Source organism: Lissotriton vulgaris, chromosome 6 (assembly GCF_964263255.1).
Source record: "Lissotriton vulgaris chromosome 6, aLisVul1.2, whole genome shotgun sequence".
Lineage (NCBI taxonomy): Eukaryota > Metazoa > Chordata > Amphibia > Caudata > Salamandridae > Lissotriton > Lissotriton vulgaris.
The window spans coordinates 53147664-53165958 of record NC_141694.1 but is presented as its reverse complement, the minus strand read 5'-3'; the positions used below and the strand labels follow the sequence as shown (position 1 = coordinate 53165958).

General features: G+C 42.0%; 1 protein-coding gene across 4 annotated transcripts in view; it reads left to right on the top strand.

Annotated features, from left to right (window-relative positions):
* Window positions 1–18295, top strand: part of LOC147706778 (uncharacterized) — a 475050-nt gene that overhangs the window by 325698 nt on the left and 131057 nt on the right. For 3 of the 4 annotated variants that reach the window (XM_086925909.1, XM_086925907.1, XM_086925908.1), the window contains exon 6: window positions 5076–5183. The exons of the other annotated variant lie outside the window; for it this stretch is intronic. In XM_086925909.1, coding sequence (XP_086782035.1) covers window positions 5076–5183 — 108 coding nt within the window. The remainder of the gene's footprint in view (window positions 1–5075; window positions 5184–18295) is intronic. 4 annotated transcript variants of the gene reach the window in all.

Here is an 18295-nt window from a genome sequence, read left to right as displayed (position 1 = left end):
ATCACCCATAATGCATATTACGGACATGGCCCTGTGGGCTTAAAGAATATTTTTCACAGGTATGCTCCCCCTAGGAATCTCAGGTCAGCCAATAAAAATCTGCTTGCGGTTCCTAGATTTAAAAAGATGAGATAGGGAGGAAGAGCCTTCTCACAGGCTGCAGCAAAGGTGTGGAACACTCTCCCTGTTTCCCTTTCAGGCCAGCAAGCTCACTCTATTTTCTGTAAGACCCTCAAGACCTGGTTGTTTCCTGTAAAACAAAGCTGAGTATGTATGCTGGCTGTACCTGTAGGCCCGTCTGTCTAGACCGCCTTGATGCCCTTGGGCTTAGTCCGCGCTTTTACAAGTACCCTTTTCATTCATTCATTCACACACACACACAACCCCACACACACATACCCAACCACACACACATACCCAACCACACACACACACACAACCCACACACACACAACCCACTCACACACTGCACACTCACACACTGCCCCCTCACACACTGCCCCCTCACACCACCCCACACACACAAACACACAACCCCCCACACACAAACACAACCACACACGCAAAACCGCACACACATGCAAAACCCCACACACAACCCCAAACACACAACCCCACACACACACACCTCACACATACACACACAACCCCACACACACAACCCAACACACACACACAACCCCACACACACACAACCATACACACAACAGGATAGCAAAACATAGCATAGCAAAACATAGCATAGCATAACAAAACACAGCATAGGATAGCAAAACACAACAAAGCATAGCATAACAAAACATAGCAAAACACAGCAACACATAGCATAGCATAACAAAACATAGCATCGCATAACAAAACATAGCATACCATAACAAAACAAAGCATAGGATAGCAAAACATAGCATAGCATAACAAAACACAGCATAGGATAGCAAAACACAACAAAGCATAGCATAACAAAACATAGCATAGCATAGCATAACAAAACAGAGCATAACATAACAAAGCATAGCAAAACAAAACATAGCATAGTATAACAAAACATAGCATAGCATAACAAAACACAACAAAACATAGCAGAACACAACATAGCATAACATAACAAAACATAGCATAGCATAACAAAACACAACAAAACATAGCATATCATAACAAAACATAGCATAACAAAACAAAGCATAGCATAACATAACAAAGCGTAACAAAACATAGCATAGTATAACAAAACATCGCATAGCATAACAAAACATAGCAAAACACAACAAAACATAGCATAACAAAACACAACAAAACATAGCATGGCATTACAAAACATAGCATAGCAAAGCATAGTATAAAAAAACAAAACATATAGCATAGCAAAGCATAGCATAGCATAACAAATCACAACAAAACATTGCATAGCAAAACAAAACATATAGCATAGCAAAGCATTGCATAGCATACCAAACACAACAAAACATAGCATAGCATAACAAAACATAGCATAGCAAAACAAAGCATAGCATAATAAAACACAACAAAACATAGCATAGCATAACAAAACATAGCATAGCATAACAAAACATAGCATAACAAAATATAGCAAAACACAACAAAACATAACAAAACACAACAAAACATAGCATGGCATTACAAAACATAGCATAGCAAAGCATAGTATAACAAAACAAAACATATAGCATAGCAAAACATAGCATAGCATAACAAATCACAACAAAACATAGCATAGTAAAACAAAACATATCATAGCATAGCAAAACATAGCATAGCATACCAAACACAACAAAACATAGCATAACAAAACACAACAAAACATAGCATGGCATTACAAAGCATAGCAAAGCATAGTATAACAAAACAAAACCTATCATAGCATAGCAAAACATAGCATAGCATAACAAATCACAACAAAACAAAGCATAGCAAAACAAAACATATCATAGCATAGCAAAACATAGCATAGCATACCAAACACAACAAAACATAGCATAGCATAGCATAACAAAACAAGGCATAGCAAAACAAAGCATAGCATAATAAAACACAACACAACAAAACATAGCATAGCATAACATAACAAAGCATAACAAAACACAACAAAACATAGTATGGCATTACAAAACAGCATAGCAAAGCATAGTATAACAAAACAAAACATATCATAGCGTAGCAAAACATAGCATAGCATAACAAATCGCAACAAAACATAGCATAGCAAAACAAAACATATCATAGCTTAGCAAAACATAGCATAGCATACCAAACACAACAAAACATAGCATAGCATAGCATAACAAAACATAGCATAGCAAAACAAAGCATAGCATAATAAAACACAACACAACAAAACATAGCATAGCATAACAAAGCATAGCATAGCATAACAAAGCATAGCGTAGCAAAACATAGCATAGCATAACAAAACATAGCATAGCATAACAAAACACAGCATAGTATAACAAATCAAAGCATAGGATAGCAAAACATAGCATAGCATAACAAAACAAAACATAGGATAGCAAAACAAAACATAGCATAGCATACAGCATCACTCTGCACCACAACAGCATCACTCAGGGGCACCACAACATCACTATGCGCTACCACAGCATCACTGAATGCCACAGCATCACTCAGCGCCACCACAGCATCAATCTGTGCAACCATTCAACAACAACTGGTTCAAATATGTTCTCTCAACGTTTCAAGCCTTATTCCAAATGTCACAAAAAGATGTTAATATTTCACTTCTGTTCTTGGATTTTGGTACAATAAAACACACTGAACATTATCTTCACAAAAGTTATTTTCAAAAGTTTAAGCTATTGCCATTATAAATTACAATAACTTTTATTTAAGTATTAATTATTAAAAAATATTAAAAGCCATTATTATTTGTAATATCAATACATGTAAGTCACGTAAATACAACACATATTGCATTACAAATGCTATAGGTGTCACATTTGCAAAAGTTATAACTATTGGCATTGTAAATGACAAAGCTATTAATTTCGCTATTTTCAAAACCAACACATAAATAAAAAATGTGTCATTTACAATACCAATAGCTCAAACTTTCCTAATGCTAGACATATTGCTTTGCAAATGCTTGTTTATTTTAAGGAACTAACAACCATTGATAAAGCCAATAGTCCTGGCTTGTTGTTGGTGTAATGATACTTGCTGTATTATATATCTGGATGGAATGACTGAAATAACTTAATAGCAGTCGGGCAGAACACTATGCTAAGCGCAGATTTTTAGCCTATGCCCTGGAAACAACACCATGTCACAGTCACCTCACACCCTGGCACTGTGCATCATGCATGACTCATGACTTCTACGTTTTCAGACTGCCTATGTGCAGGGAGGGGCATAGTGAACTCTCCCCCACCGCACCCCACCCCTTGCTTTAGGAACTACAGCAAGGTGATGTTCTTGATGCGCCTCTTCTGTCTGCAACTCTGCAGACAAAGGCTCAGCTCATAATGTGAAAAGGTGGGTGAGTGAGTAAGTGAAGGAATATGTGAATGGCTGGATGAATTACTGAAAGGATGAATGAAAGGGTGAATGGATAGATAATGAAAGAAAGGATGGATGTATGAGTGAATGAGTGGAAGTATGGATGAGAGAAAAGGTAAATAGATGGATGGGTGGAAGGGTAGATGGATGGGTAAAAGGGTGGATGGGTGTGTGAAAGGATGGATGAGTGAAAGGGTAGATGATGGGCGAGTGAATGGGTGGATGGATGAGTGAAAGGATGGATGGATTGATGAATTGATTAGTGAAAGGGTGAATGGATGGATGGATGAGTGATAGGGTGGATGTAAGGATTGATGAGTGAGTGAAAGGGGGTAGATGGACAAAATGATGGATAGATGAGTGAAGTGAAAGGGTGGATGGATGAGAGAACGATGGATGAGTGAAAGGAAGGATGAGTAATAGGATCAATGGATGGATTCATGAATGGATGAGTGGATGGGTGGATGGATAAGTGAAAGGGGAATGGAGAGAGAAAGGGAGAATGAATGACTGAAAGGGTGAATGGATGGAAGGATAAGTGACTGGGTGGATGGATGAGTAAGTGAATGGATGGCTAGCTGGATGGGTAAAAGGGTAAATGGCTGGATGGATGCATGAATAGATGGATGGGTGGAAGAGTGGATGGATGACTGTACGGATAGATGGGGTGAAAGGGTGGGTAGATGAATAATGGATGGATAAGTGAAAGGGTGGATGGAAGGATGGATGAGGGATGGATGAGTGAAATGATAGATGGAAGGTTATATGGTGGATAGGTTTGCAAATGGTTGAATATGTTTGGATAGATGGAGGGACAGAATAAATGGTGAAAGACTGAATGATGGATGAAAGAATGATTACCCCTTGTAGCACCCATTATTGTAAGTAACATTTCCTATACATTGACTTTCACGTTAATGTGAGTCATTGTCTCTATGTAATGTGTGTGTGATGTAACACACTCCGACACCCTGCCCTACATACTTGGGATGAGTAAAACTATAAAAGAAATCAAATACACATGAGAGATGGTCTAAGGGACCGGGCTTCGGGTGTTTCTCTGGGAGGCTGGAAAGGGGGGGGGTGGTTGTTTTGTCACTGGGGGCTGGCACTGCAAAGTTCCTTGTATATCCAGTAGTTTTCAATCAGCAATAAAAGCGGCCTCACGTATATTCAGGTGTGGTTCACCATTGTCTGATGACTAATGTACCTGCTGGAGCGAGATGCAAATTTTGAATCGTCTAAGGTAGCAAGCTGCGGCCATACTGAAAAACCATGAAGTGCATGATTGTCTTAGCCTAATATAAACTTATTTGACTTGTACTTAGGTGGTTGTTTATGTACTTACTTAAATACTATTGCGCGACCACCTCTGACGTGTCTGTAAAACGTACCTTTTGTCCCGAAGTTTTGTCCTGAATTTTGACCTTTTGTCCTGAATTATTGACCTGAATTTAGTCCCTTTGTCCTGAATTTTTACACTCACCGTCCTGAATTTGCAGGTTCAAGATGTCAGTTTTAATTCTACTGAGCTTCTATTACAGGTCCGGCGGTAGCTGACGTTGCGGAGAAGACGAAAGAGAAGACCGGAATCCAGGAATGCAAGAAACCGCCAAAGAAAGAGAATCGTAGCATTGAAGACTTGGAGACAAGTGAGTGAGTGCCCCGTAAATCAAACGAGGCTAAGCGCAGAGCCTCGGTGCAGCACAAGTTAAATACCCTGCTGCGAGCAAGACACATGCACAGTCTGATTGCATAGGCATGTTCTTGCAGTTGGCCATTAGCACTTTCCAGTAGTAAACCCATGAGGATTGTTTAAGATGTCGGTACTTTGCATATGTGCACGTGTTCCTGAATGTGCTGTCAACACATGCACTATGCAAAAACAAACACAGGTTTCATTGACATCAGTCAACAAATATACAGCATAGGCAGTAAATAAACATAAATAAACAGAATACTCATCCAGACTCTGCGTCCCAGAAGCAGGAAGCACACAGACTCCACTAAGCCAATTATGACGATGTCACCAGCATGACAGCAGCGTGGTGATTGGTCTGAGTGCCATGGTTCGGCACTCAGACAGTAACTGGGAGCCTGTGCGTGTTCTCCACCCAGGCTGTGCAATATAGCTGGGTAGATAACATGGTAAGTGTGCATGACTGGTCGACCCAAAACAGCTGGCCAAACCGCCATGCGCACTTACTGTGCAAAAAACACTTCTCCCTGTGACACCAGCCCTGCCCCGCCCAAACCTATCCTTGTAGCTACGAAAAATAAAATGATAATAACATTGTTATTATCATGTTATTTTCTATCTACCACTGCTCTGAGAGCAGTGGGCAAGGCTCCTTCGCCTTAGCGGAGGAGCAGCCCCTGGGTATGGACCCTCCTGCTGATAATTGTGCATCAGAGAACAGTCTGAATTCTTCTGGAATGTCCTTGTACTGAGCCCAGCCAAAATAATCAGCAGTTCTTTTTTCATGAGCCTGATACAACGGAATCGTCTTCTTTCTTAGCAAGTGTTGGTACAAATCTGACAGTTCTCCGGGAATGACCAAGGTTGGGGTGTGTATTGTCATGAGGGAGCAAATGCCATGCCATCTGGGGAAGAGCTGAGTGTAGGCAAACTAGCCACACTGCCAGTAGGTATCCTTCAGTGTGGAGGTGCCCCAGTGCATATCTGGAATGTGCAGCATCGTGTCACAGGTTTTATTCATGCCCACTGGAATTGTTCCTTAACCTCTTTAAACACAAAGAATACAGTGTAGGTTTCCGTACACCTAGGGGTTGCCCCGTCCCTTCTAGCCAATTGTATCCACCCACCTCTGTATCTCAAATTTCCTGACATGGACTATGTATGCTGTTGTTCAACCCTCCCTTACGAGACCTATTTCCCTTCATATCATCGAGATGGACAGCCCTACACTGAAACTCTATGTCTGGGGTCCATTTGTTATAAAATAAGACTGCCTCAGATACACTTAGTGCCACCCTGGGACCACAGATGGAATCAGGGGCAGACATGTTTGTGCACTTGTTTTGCTAATTCCAAGAATCTCTTCTATGGAAAGTCTTGTGGTCATACTCACACCAAGATGGGTAGAGAGGAAAACTGAAATGATACACGTGCAGTGGCACAGATTTTATTAATGAAAACTGCCCTCACTCACACACGAATGTGTGTGACATGCTTCATCATCAGGTCTGCTTACAGTACACCCTGGCGTAGCCACGCACAGGATGAAGCATAGGGGCGGGAAGACAAACAACATAAAAGTTAATCAAAATGTGTGAGTATGTTGAATAAGGGGGTTTGGGGTAGATGAGTAGCTGACCCTCTCCCCTTGTTTTTGTATGAAGAGTTCTTGTGGTCAAACAGCATCCTCCCCTATGGTGCTCCTCCTGTGCATCCTATCTAGCTCAGTTTGAATGTCGCTAGGCTCGGTGAAAAAATATAGAGCTGTGGGAGTGTTCTCATATCTGGTCAGATTCATTACTACTCTGTTGGGTTGTATCTTATTGGGTTGTATTTTGGCCGTAATCCTACATGGGTATAGGTGGAAAAGGCATTTTGATTTTAAGTCTGCCGGCGTCTACTGCATGCAGTATCAACAAACAGACGTAACATGCCCTGGATGATGTCTTGGAGCTCAATCCAGAATATCGGTCGTGTGTTTCTGTAAGAGGATGCTGTGTAGTGCATTTGGAATGCTATAGTTGATTTTTGTGTAATTCGAAGTTATATTGGAGAGATGGTTAGGCAAGTGCTGTGATAGTTTTTGTGTGGACTCCATTTAACTAGGCAGTTCTTTGGCAAGTAATTGATGCAGCAGCACCCACAGCAAACAGAGGGTACATAGAAGTGCAACAGTACATAACTTAATGAACATTGAAGGTCGTGGGATGAATCCAAGGGACATGTTTGTAGTCCTATGGTGATTGGGGTTTCTTAGTTTAACAGTTTAACAGTTCAAGACAAAGATTCCACGGTGTAGTTTGCACACTTTAGATACTGTTGCGGTGTTGGTATGGCCACTGAAAAGGTGGTGGACTTCGAGATTCGATTGCAGACCTGTTGGATAAGAGCTTGGTTAATTTGTCAATTCGGAAAACAGTGCATTATTGCATGTGCCCGCGTCAATCATTTTCTTTACGGTTCCTGTGCTTTTATTTAGGGGTGTGTTCTCCACACTACATGCAATTTTAGTGAGGTACCGGAAGGTGGCCTCTGTCGGAGTACCAATTTTTTGATGGTTCAGGATAAAAAGTGGGTATTGTTTACAGAACACATTAACCTCTTTTGAGTTTTCAGGCCTCCACCCTTTCCATACCTGACTGGGTGTTAGACTGGTAAAGGATATTTATGTGGTGATCTTGTGAACATTAGGATAGTATCAGCTTTTAGCTCATGTTCTATTGGTGCCGCCAGACCTCCAAAACCGTCTCTCCTAGCATGTGCATGGGGGTGCTATTGGTGCGGGCAGTATCTTATGACATACATGTGCATGGAACGATGTGTAAACAGAGGGCTGTTGGTGGTTGCAATGTGCCCCGAGGCCACGTGCGCACCCCACTAGTGCCTGGCCTGCGTTGTGCAACATGACCCTCCCTTGTGGCACCAGGTGTCTTGACTATGCCTTTTTTCTAGAGACTTTTTTTGGGCTAGCTTTGAACTTATTTTTTGGTCTTTGGGCACTTCCCTAGATCTCAAGTTATCTGCTAACTCATTTATCAGGAAACAGAGGGGGTCGGAAAGCTGTTCTGTGACCCCAATGTGCCCCTGTTCATGTAGTTTTGCGGTGTCCGAGGTTGGGCTTACTGCTGTCTTCAGCTGATTTATAAAAAGCCTTGTGTGTTGGCTGATTGCTAGGCCTGATACGGGCGTGAGCACATTCTGCATTCTGTTCTCACTTCGAAGCTGAGATGGACTTTGCGGACTCCCTTCTGGCAGGCATCCCGTCTCCCTTGGACCATGTCTTTTCCAGGGTATTTGTACCTGCAGTTCCTAATTGTGACTAGGGACTTCCTAGCAGCAGCATTCTCTTGTTATTTAGTCGAGCATGACCCGGTGAACAGACTTTGGATTAAAGGAAACATTGAAGGAAACACATTGCTGCGTGTAGAATCCGATTCTAAGTCCAAGAACTCACTGGAATTCGCCTCTTGTTATTTTGGAGGGGCGTGACTGACTTTGGATTTTTGGAACCATTGAGGGTAACGAAGAAAAACATCAGTGCATGTAGAGTCCGAGAACTCATCGAAATACGCATAATGATGGTGATGCGATACCAAAGGTGATGCGATACGAAAGGGGATGATGGACGGAGCGTTTGAGCAAATCAAACACTCACCCCCAGTCAACTGATCTAGGTATAATCCATCATAATTATTTAGCTCACTCCACCACCCCAGTTCAGACATAACCATATGCAAATCAGTCTGACCCTGTGCCTCATGGGAACAGTCCAGCCCGAACTGCCAAGCCATGATCCCCCCTGGACCGGAAACAAGCATCCTAGGACCGGTTTCGGGTTCATAACCCTCATCAGCCAGGCTATTTTGAATCCAGTGGCAAAGTGAGCAAGGGACCCACGTGTGGGCATACCCTGCCAACTTAGGGCGAACAAAGCGATACCAAAGGGGATGACGGACGGAGCGTTTGAGCAAATCAAACACTCACCCCAAGTCAACTGATCTGGGTAGAATCCATCATAATTCTTTAGCTCACTCCACCACCCCAGTTCAGACATAGCCATATGCAAATCAGTCTGACCCTGTGCCTCATGGGAACAGTCCAGCCCGAACTGCCAAGCCATGTCTTCCCTGGACCAGAAACAAGCATCCTAGGACCGGTTTCGGGTTCATAACCCTCATCAGCCAGGCTATCTTGAATCCAGTGGCAAAGTGGGCAAGGGACCCACTTCTGGGCATACCCTGCCAACTTAGGGCGAACAAAGCGATACCAAAGGGGATGATGGATGGAGCATTTGAGCAAATCAAACACTCACCCCCAGTCAACTGATCCTGGTAGAATCCATCATAATTCTTTAGCTCACTCCACCACCCCAGTTCAGACATAGCCATATGCAAATCAGTTTGACCCTGTGCCTCATGGGAACAGTCCAGCCCGAACTGCCAAGCTATGTCTTCCCTGGACCGGAAACAAGCATCCTGGGACCGGTTTCAGGTTCATAACCCTCATCAGCCAGGCTATCTGGAATCCAGTGGCAAAGTGAGCAAGGTGGTGATGGTGATGGACTGGGACAGCTGATTATTCTGGCAAACCTCCCCTTCCGACTGACTCGGCGCCATGCATTGCATTTCGAAGCCTGTCGGATCTTGTGCGTGTGCTATGGTGGCTATGGGTTCTTCACTATCCCAAGCGTACAGGAACCCTGGCTCCTGACACTGGAGGATAGCTTCATTTTGGAACCAAAAGGGGGCCTCTATTTGGCTGGGTGCTGCTAGTTTTTGGGTGTGCTGTTGGCGCTACACGCCACAAAGGAATCTTGGTTTCGGGCTAGGTGCACGAGAATAAGGACCTTTTGACCTGGTAATTGGAACTCGTCCCAATCGACTTGTGGTTGCCAGGACTTGGGTGCCTGCTTTTAAGCACAGGTCGTGGAGCCACCCTACCCCCTCATCAAACTGCCCTCCCCTGGGGTGTGACCAGCCAACCTCACCCTGGGGAATTAGCAGCAGAGTGGGGCCAAGGCTCCTGCATGGGTTCTCAATGGCGGACACTAGTGAGGATACCTGATGGACAAAACACATACAGCAGCCCTCAATTCCCGAACGCAAGTGAAGGCTTGAATTCCTAATGTTGTCTCACTGGCCCTTCTTTTGAATTTTGGTACAGTGAATTTTGAGATGTGGGTGAAATGGTTGGTATGCTACAGGGGTTTTGACTTACTGCACATTTGTGCTCTGTGTTTGTGTGACGGCATTACCTCTCCAGACAGTTACCCCTCCAGCGGTGTGGAACTTAATAAAACATCTACTTGTCCATGGGGCAGGTTGCGTCATAAATCTAATCGTCCCTTTGGAGCCATGTAGTGTGGTGACAAATTATGGTAGCAATCTCATTATATTAGAGCTCTGATATAGCCTCTCTGATTATGCTAGGGCTCATATTATAGTAGTGTTTGAATACTTGCAATCCCCTTATGTTGCCAAGTTTCCGCAGATCTACATACTGGGACTGAAGGTAGTGGTAAGCAATAGTTCCAGGGTTAGAATGGCCTTTTGAGTCTGTGCAAACCTACTAACCTGCATGTTTTAAGGATTTTCAACAACTCTCGAATTTGTTCTTATACTGAAAAATGTTGGCAATTTACTCCTGTCAATGGCAGACGTAAACCTTCCAGGGTTGGGAAAAAAGTGGTTGGAGGGAAAGTGAATTTGCAAACACTCATATTTTCGCATGAGCAAACCTACACATGCATATTTGGTCATTCTAAAATGCATATCACAAATATTTTCTAGGAGTACTTTTTCTTATCTTGCTTCTGTAAATTCTTGGGTATTCATGAAAACTGTGTAGCAGCACTTAATGCAAGGACATATACCATGGGTGTACTTTTGAGACTTTCTTTCATAATTGGGCCCATAATTTGGTCTGGCGTTGACCATGACCTTTTGAGTTTATTAAAATTCTGTCTCTCTCTCTCTCTCTGTATCATCTGCTTCACTGTGAGTGACAGCATTCTGCTCTTTCACAAGTAGCTTATCAGCACACAAAGTAGTTTTGTTCAGTGCCAGTAACTACTTTGGCAGTGTATGCTTTTTAAAACCAAAAACTACTTTTGCCAATGTTTATTATAATGGTGTGGGCCCGGCAGCTCCCACACCAATACGGTTTTACAAAAACAATGCCAAAACAAGTCACACATTGACAAATCTAAAAAGCTGACCACCAATTTCAGACCTACTGGCTTTGCCAATGACGTTTTATTTTGTTCTTATTAAAACTAGTTACACTGATTTTCCAATATGAATATTTTTGGGAAAGACTAGCATGCATCAACACGTTACTAAATGATGCTGCAAAGAAAAGGTACCTAAAATGTTACAGTGGTTTAGCTAAATGTTTTATTTCCAGCTTTCATTTAATAAATGAACATTTTATTTTGAAAGCAAAGAATCATCAATCTTGCTTTCAAGCTTTTGCAAATATTTGCATCAACTCAGAGAGCATCTGGGAGCATTATACATAGCCTCATATTGCTAACCTTTGAAAACGTTTTCACACATTTTATACTGGAACCACTGTTAGTAGTGCACTCAGAGTGTGCAACATTTTCTAAGAGCGCTCACCCTATTATAAAAAATTAAAATTAATGAACCATAAATACAAGTTTGAACAGCATTAACACAAATATTACATTCACTGCAGACAGTGCCTTCCCCTGATCCATAATGTGGTACTACAAACTGGCAGCCAAAGGGTTTGCGCTGCAGGGGATTGGGCCTACTTGTCCCAAGGACAAAATACACATAAATACTTGTTGCCCTTGACCTCAAACAATATGTCCTGGGCGTCGGGCTCTAGGAAGCTGAAATAGGGCTCTATTTTGAGGATATTATAAAAGAGTGCAACTTGTGGGCCAGTATCAGTCCATGGCTGTCCTGTTTATTGTCCACATTGTTTCCTCATCCCATCCAGAAAATCAGATATGGTTTTCCCAGGTTTCATAGTCTCTGCCATTAACCCTCCTACATCAGGGCAGCCAGGGAACATTTCCCTCAGGGCCATCCATTTTTGGTGCCTGTGTAAAATTAATGTGGTCCTGTCATGCTCGGTGTTTGTCAGCGGGATTTCTGGAATGCAAGCTCAGTCAAACACCTTGTTAGTTTGCTCTCCAATAAGATTACTTAGCAGACTTTTGACATCGCCTATCACTTTTTTCCCCGCAGTGTTCTTCTCAAAACATGAGATCCATTTCCCTGCTCCATACAGCAATCCATCTGAGCCCACAGATTGTCCTTGACGTGCCCTTCTGCAGTTACGGTTACATTTTGGCTTTGGGTAACTCCACTGGTTTCTCCCTCACATAGCATTCTCATCGTCTCAGGCAATGAGGCATGTAGGGGAAATCCCACTTGGGATCTCCTCCTCCATTCTTGATGCAGTCTTCCACTATGGTCATTTCCTCTGGTATGAAGGATCCCTCCTCCAGCCAATGTATATTGTACTGGTCTTTTCCCACGGGCTAGCAGGTGGCAGAATGGCCATGCAAAGTTCTCACCTATTTCTCCTGGGGTCAGTCCATCTGTCCCGAACCTTTAGGAGGAGCAGCGGACATCTTTGTTGCTGCTCCCCTCATACACACACAAAGGTGCCATCTTGGTCCACTTAACTTGCTGTGTCACTCCTGGTTAGCAGGTGCCAGGGGACCACTGCAGTCACCCCCCATGACCTTCTAGTGAATGTGCTGACTCTCTCAGTCAAAGTGCGCCGCCTCACCCTTTCCTTGGAGCTTTGGCCACTCGGGCACGAGCATGTACAATCCTCTTTAAGGGATGAGAGGGAGGAGATGCCGTATATTGCCTGGGAGAACTGAGGGGCAGGGAGCGGCACACCCAGAGCCTCATGCTGCACCAAGTCCGGACCTGATTTGGGTGTCTATGCTGCCGCCCCTACACATCCTCACTACAACTCTCACACCCTCCTTCTGTCCCTTACTTCACTCTGCGCATCTGACTAAGTAAAGTCAGGGCAAAAAGAACAATTGATGGACAGAATGCAGAACAATGTCATACATTCACCCTAGTACAGAGATCTGGGCCTAAATCCATCGTTTTTTTTGCTCACCATGCTATTCCAATTTGGACCAGCCATATGCAAATCAGTCGTGACCCTGTGCCCAATGGGAACAGTCCAGTCCGAATTGCCAGGCCACGTCCTCCCTGGACTGGAAACAAGCATCCTAGGACCGGTTGCGGGCTTTTCAGCCCTCATCAGCCAGGATAGCTTAACTCCAGTGGCATGGAAAGCACGGGACTCACGTCTGAGCATACCCGCCCCACTGGGGGTGACAAATGCAAAAAGAACAATTGATGGACAGAATGTAGAACAATGTCATACCTTCACCCCAGTACAAAGATCTGGGCCTAAGTCCATCGTTTTTTTGCTCACCATGCCATTCCAGTTTGGACCCAACCATATGCAAATCAGTCTTGCTTGTTTCCGGTCCAGGGAGGACCTGGATTAGTAGTTTCGGCTGGACTGTTCCCATGAGGCACAGGGTCAAGACTGATTTGCATATGACCAGGTCTAAACTGGGGTGTCATGGGGATCAAAAGAATGATGGATTTAACCCAGATCTTTTGACTGGGCGTGAATGTTTTAATTTGTTCTGTATTTCGTCCAATAATTGTGTCTTTTGCTTTCTCGCCCTAAGTGCGCCAGGTATGCCCAGACTTGGGTCCTGGGCTCACTGTGCATCTGGAATCAAGCTATCCTGGCTGAAGATGGGTGAAACCCTGAAACAGGTCCTAGGATGCTTGTTTCCGGTCCAGGAGGACCTGGCTTGGCAGTTTGGGCTGGACTGTCCCCATGAGGGTCAAGACTGATTTGCATGGTATACAGTCAAAATATCGAGTTTTTAATATCGAGTTACATTAATATTGAGTTAAAAATATAGAATGGACACAATATCGAATGGACAGAATATAGACTACAAAAATATCGAGTAGAATAGCATAAATATCGAATCAAAAAATATAGAATGGACAAAATATCGAATGGACAGAATATAGACAACAAAAATATAGAATGACAGAATTTAGACAACAAAAATATAGAATGACAGAATATAGACAACAAAAATATAGAATAACAGAATATAGACAACAAAAATATCGAATTTGAGGTAAGTAAGTTATTATTAATTTTTTTAAGTATTAGTATATGTGTGAAAAGTGTATATGTATTTTATAATTTATTTTAATTAATTAATGTTATGGAACTTAATTGATATGTACATTTTTAATTGGTAATTAATTGAAATATAATTGATAATATTTTTTAATTAATAGTTTAATTGTTAATTATATTAATGTTATTAATTTATTTTCTGTAGTGGGTTGTGGGTTTATAGGGGAATAAGATGGGAAGTAATTTAATTGTGAATAAATAAATATTGGTATTTATTTATTGTGTTTGTTTTGTTGCAATTTTTAATACATTTTTAATTGTTAATTAATTAATTGTTAATTGGTAAATAATTTGTATTAATAGGTAATTATTTGTAATACTTTTTTTTCAATTGATTAATTATATTATTCAAAATTGTTAATTATTGTTAATTATTTTGTATTTCCTATTACTATTTAATTTATTTTTATTCATATATGAAGTATTTACTTTCTCTACTGTTGCACTTTCTGGAGTGTGAATAGTAATTTTTACCCTTACGCTATCCAACGCCTTCCCTACTGTTGCATTCTTTGGAGTGGAAATAGTAATTTTAATTCTCCCGCTATCCAATGCTTTCCCTACTGTTGCACTCTTTGGAGTGGGAATAGTATTTTGTACCCCTATGCTATCCAACGCTTTCCCTACTGTTGCACTCTTTGGAGTGGGAATAGTAATTTTTACCCCTCCGCTATCCAACACTTTCCCTAGTGTTGCACTCTCTGGAGTGGGAATAGTAATTTTAACCCTCCCGCTATCCAACGCTTTCCCTACTGTTGCACTTTCTGGAGTGGGAATAGTAAGTTTTACCCCTACGCTAACCAATGCTTTCCCTACTGTTGCACTCTTTGGAGTGGGAATAGTAATTTTTACCCCTACGCTATCCAACACTTTCCCTACTGTTGCACTCTCTGGAGTGGGAAGAGTAATTTTTACCCCTACGCTATCCAACATTTTCCCTACTGTTGCATTCACTGGAGTGGGAATAGTAATTTTGTACTCCTACGCTATCCAACGCTTTCCCTACTGTTGCACTCTCTGGAGTGGGAATAGTAATTTTAACCCTCCCGCTATCCAACGCTTTGCCTACTGTTGCACTTTCTGGAGTGGGAATAGTAATTTTTACCCCTACGCTATCCAACATTTTCCCTACTTTTGCACTCACTGGAGTGGGTATAGTCATTTTTTACTGCTACGCTATCCAACGCTTTCCCTACTGTTGCACTCTCTGGAGTGGGAATAGTAATTTTAACCCTCCCGCTATCCAATGCTTTCCCTACTGTTGCACTTCCTGGAGTGGAAATAGTAATTATTACCCCTACGCTATCCAATGCTTTCCCTACTGTTGTACTCTTTGGAGTGGGAATAGTAATTTTTACCCCTACGCTATCCAACGCTTTCTCTACTGTTGCACTCTCTGGAGTGGTAATAGTAATTTTTACCCCTACGCTATCCAACACTTTCTATACTGTTGCACTCTCTGGAGTGGGAATAGTAATTTTTACCCCTACGCTATCCAACACTTTCTATACTGTTGCACTCTCTGGAGTGGGAATAGTAATTTTTACCCCTACGCTATCCAACGCTTTCCCTACTGTTGCACTCCCTGGAGTGGGAATAGTAATTTTAACCCTCCCGCTATCCAACGCTTTGCCTACTGTTGCACTCTTTGGAGTGGGAATAGTAATTTTTACCCCTACGCTATCCAACGCTTTACCTACTGTTGCACTCACTGGAGTGGGAATAGTAATTTTTACCCCTACGCTATCCAACACTTTCTCTACTGTTGCACTCTCTGGAGTGGGAATAGTAATTTTTACCCCTACGCTATCCAACGCTTTCAATACTGTTGCACTCTCTGGAGTGGGAATAGTAATTTTTACCCCTACACTATCCAACACTTTCCCTACTGTTGCACTCTCTGGAGTGGGAATAGTAATTTTAACCCTCCCACTATCTAACGCTTTCCCTACTGTTGCACTTTCTGGAATTGGGAATAGTAATTTTTACCCGCACGCTATCCAATGCTTTCCCTACTGTTGCACTCTTTGGAGTGGGAATAGTAATTTTTACCCCTACGCTATCCAACACTTACCCTACTGTTGCACTCTCGGGAGTGGGAATAGTAATTTTTACCCCTACGCTATCCTACGCTTTCTATGCTATTGCACTCTCTGGAGTGGGAATAGTAATTTTTACCCCTACGCTATCCAACGCTTACTCTACTGTTGCACTTAATGGAGTGGTTATAGTCAATTTTACACTTTCCGCTATCCAACGGTAAAAATATTGTAAATATTTTATTAATATTATGTTTATATATATATATGTATTAAATTAATTTGTAAAAATTTTCTCTTTAAATTACATTAATGAATTATTATTTTAAGATTATTTAAGTAGTTTAAGTATGTTTAAGTTAATTATATTTATTATTTAATTAATTTTTAATTAATTTAAAGCATTTTAAAAAATTCAATATTTTGACTAACTACATTTTTTACATCGATATTTTGAATCGATATTTTTGTACTTACCTGTTTGGAGATAGGAGGTCGATATTTTGGTATTCTATATTTTTACATCGATGTTTTTGTAACTCAATATTTTTGACCTCAATATTGTTTCAGTGATCCGATTTGCATATGGCCAGGTCTAAACTGGGGTGGCACGGTGAGCAAAAGAATGATGGATTTAACCCAGATCTCTTGACTGGGGATGAATGTTTTGATTTGTTCTGTATTCCGTCCATCAATTGGGTGTCTTTTGCTTTCTCGCTCAAGTAAAGTCAGGGGGAGGAATAAGCCAGACAGTAAGGGGCATAGTGCTGCCACGGATGCCTGATTCGCCTCATCGTGAGACTTACCAGAATACGTCAACCAGGGCAGGGCGAGGTGCGGTGTGGGCGTAGGCACAGGACAGGGCCAGCCCACCCCACCCAGTCCTCGCTTCCTGACTTCGGTCTTCTCGGGTGTTCGAAAGACTCAGCACTGGGGTCCATGATGCTTGGACTCGCCTCACCCGAGCTCACGCTCTCCTGCTACGCCCCTCACCACTCTGCAATAATTAAGGCTCCGATTGGCTCTAGCAACAAACAACCAAATGTCTTTCCTGAACAAAGCCAAAAGAGAACAGTGCACTGTACATGACCAAAGCCAAGCAGAAAGTCAACGATTAATAGGAAAGCCAGGAGGATGTTTAATGCATTGTGACGTAGAGTTCTTCAAAGAGTTAAGTATTCAACTGTTCCCTATATTGAAGCAGGGTTAAGGCGGTCCTGATGGATATGGGAATGTTGTCTCCGATCTTTCCTTCTTAGTTCGCTGCTGCAGTCTGATGGTGTCCTGGCTACAGGTGTGCCGAGTAGTACCAGAGATGGTGAGATTTTCTGCAAGACAAGCAGGGGTACTGGATAGGATGGCTTTGTACATGATGCAGCTGGTTTTGTGTTCCTTGAGGATGAGGTAAATCCAAGTGACTTGGGCATTACGTGAAAGCTGGGGTTTGAAACCGTCGGACATCTTTTCAGTTGAGAAAACACCTACCAGATAAAGAACTAAAAACATTAAGTGAAGATGGATTAGAATGTACTTTAAATGTTGAAGCACACACACATTTAGTCATTCTCTGTCGTTATTACACTTTTGACATTTTTAGTACAGCCACTGGCCTCTCGGCACAAAAGCACCTAAAACTTTTAAAACCGTGGCAGAAACAACTTACTGCTTTCAGAAAATTGAGCTAAATACATATTAAGTGATCTAGTGCTTCTTTAAATAGGGTGCATAAATTCATAAATTGAAAACCAGGGAAAAAGTAATTACATACAATTTTTCCTCAAAC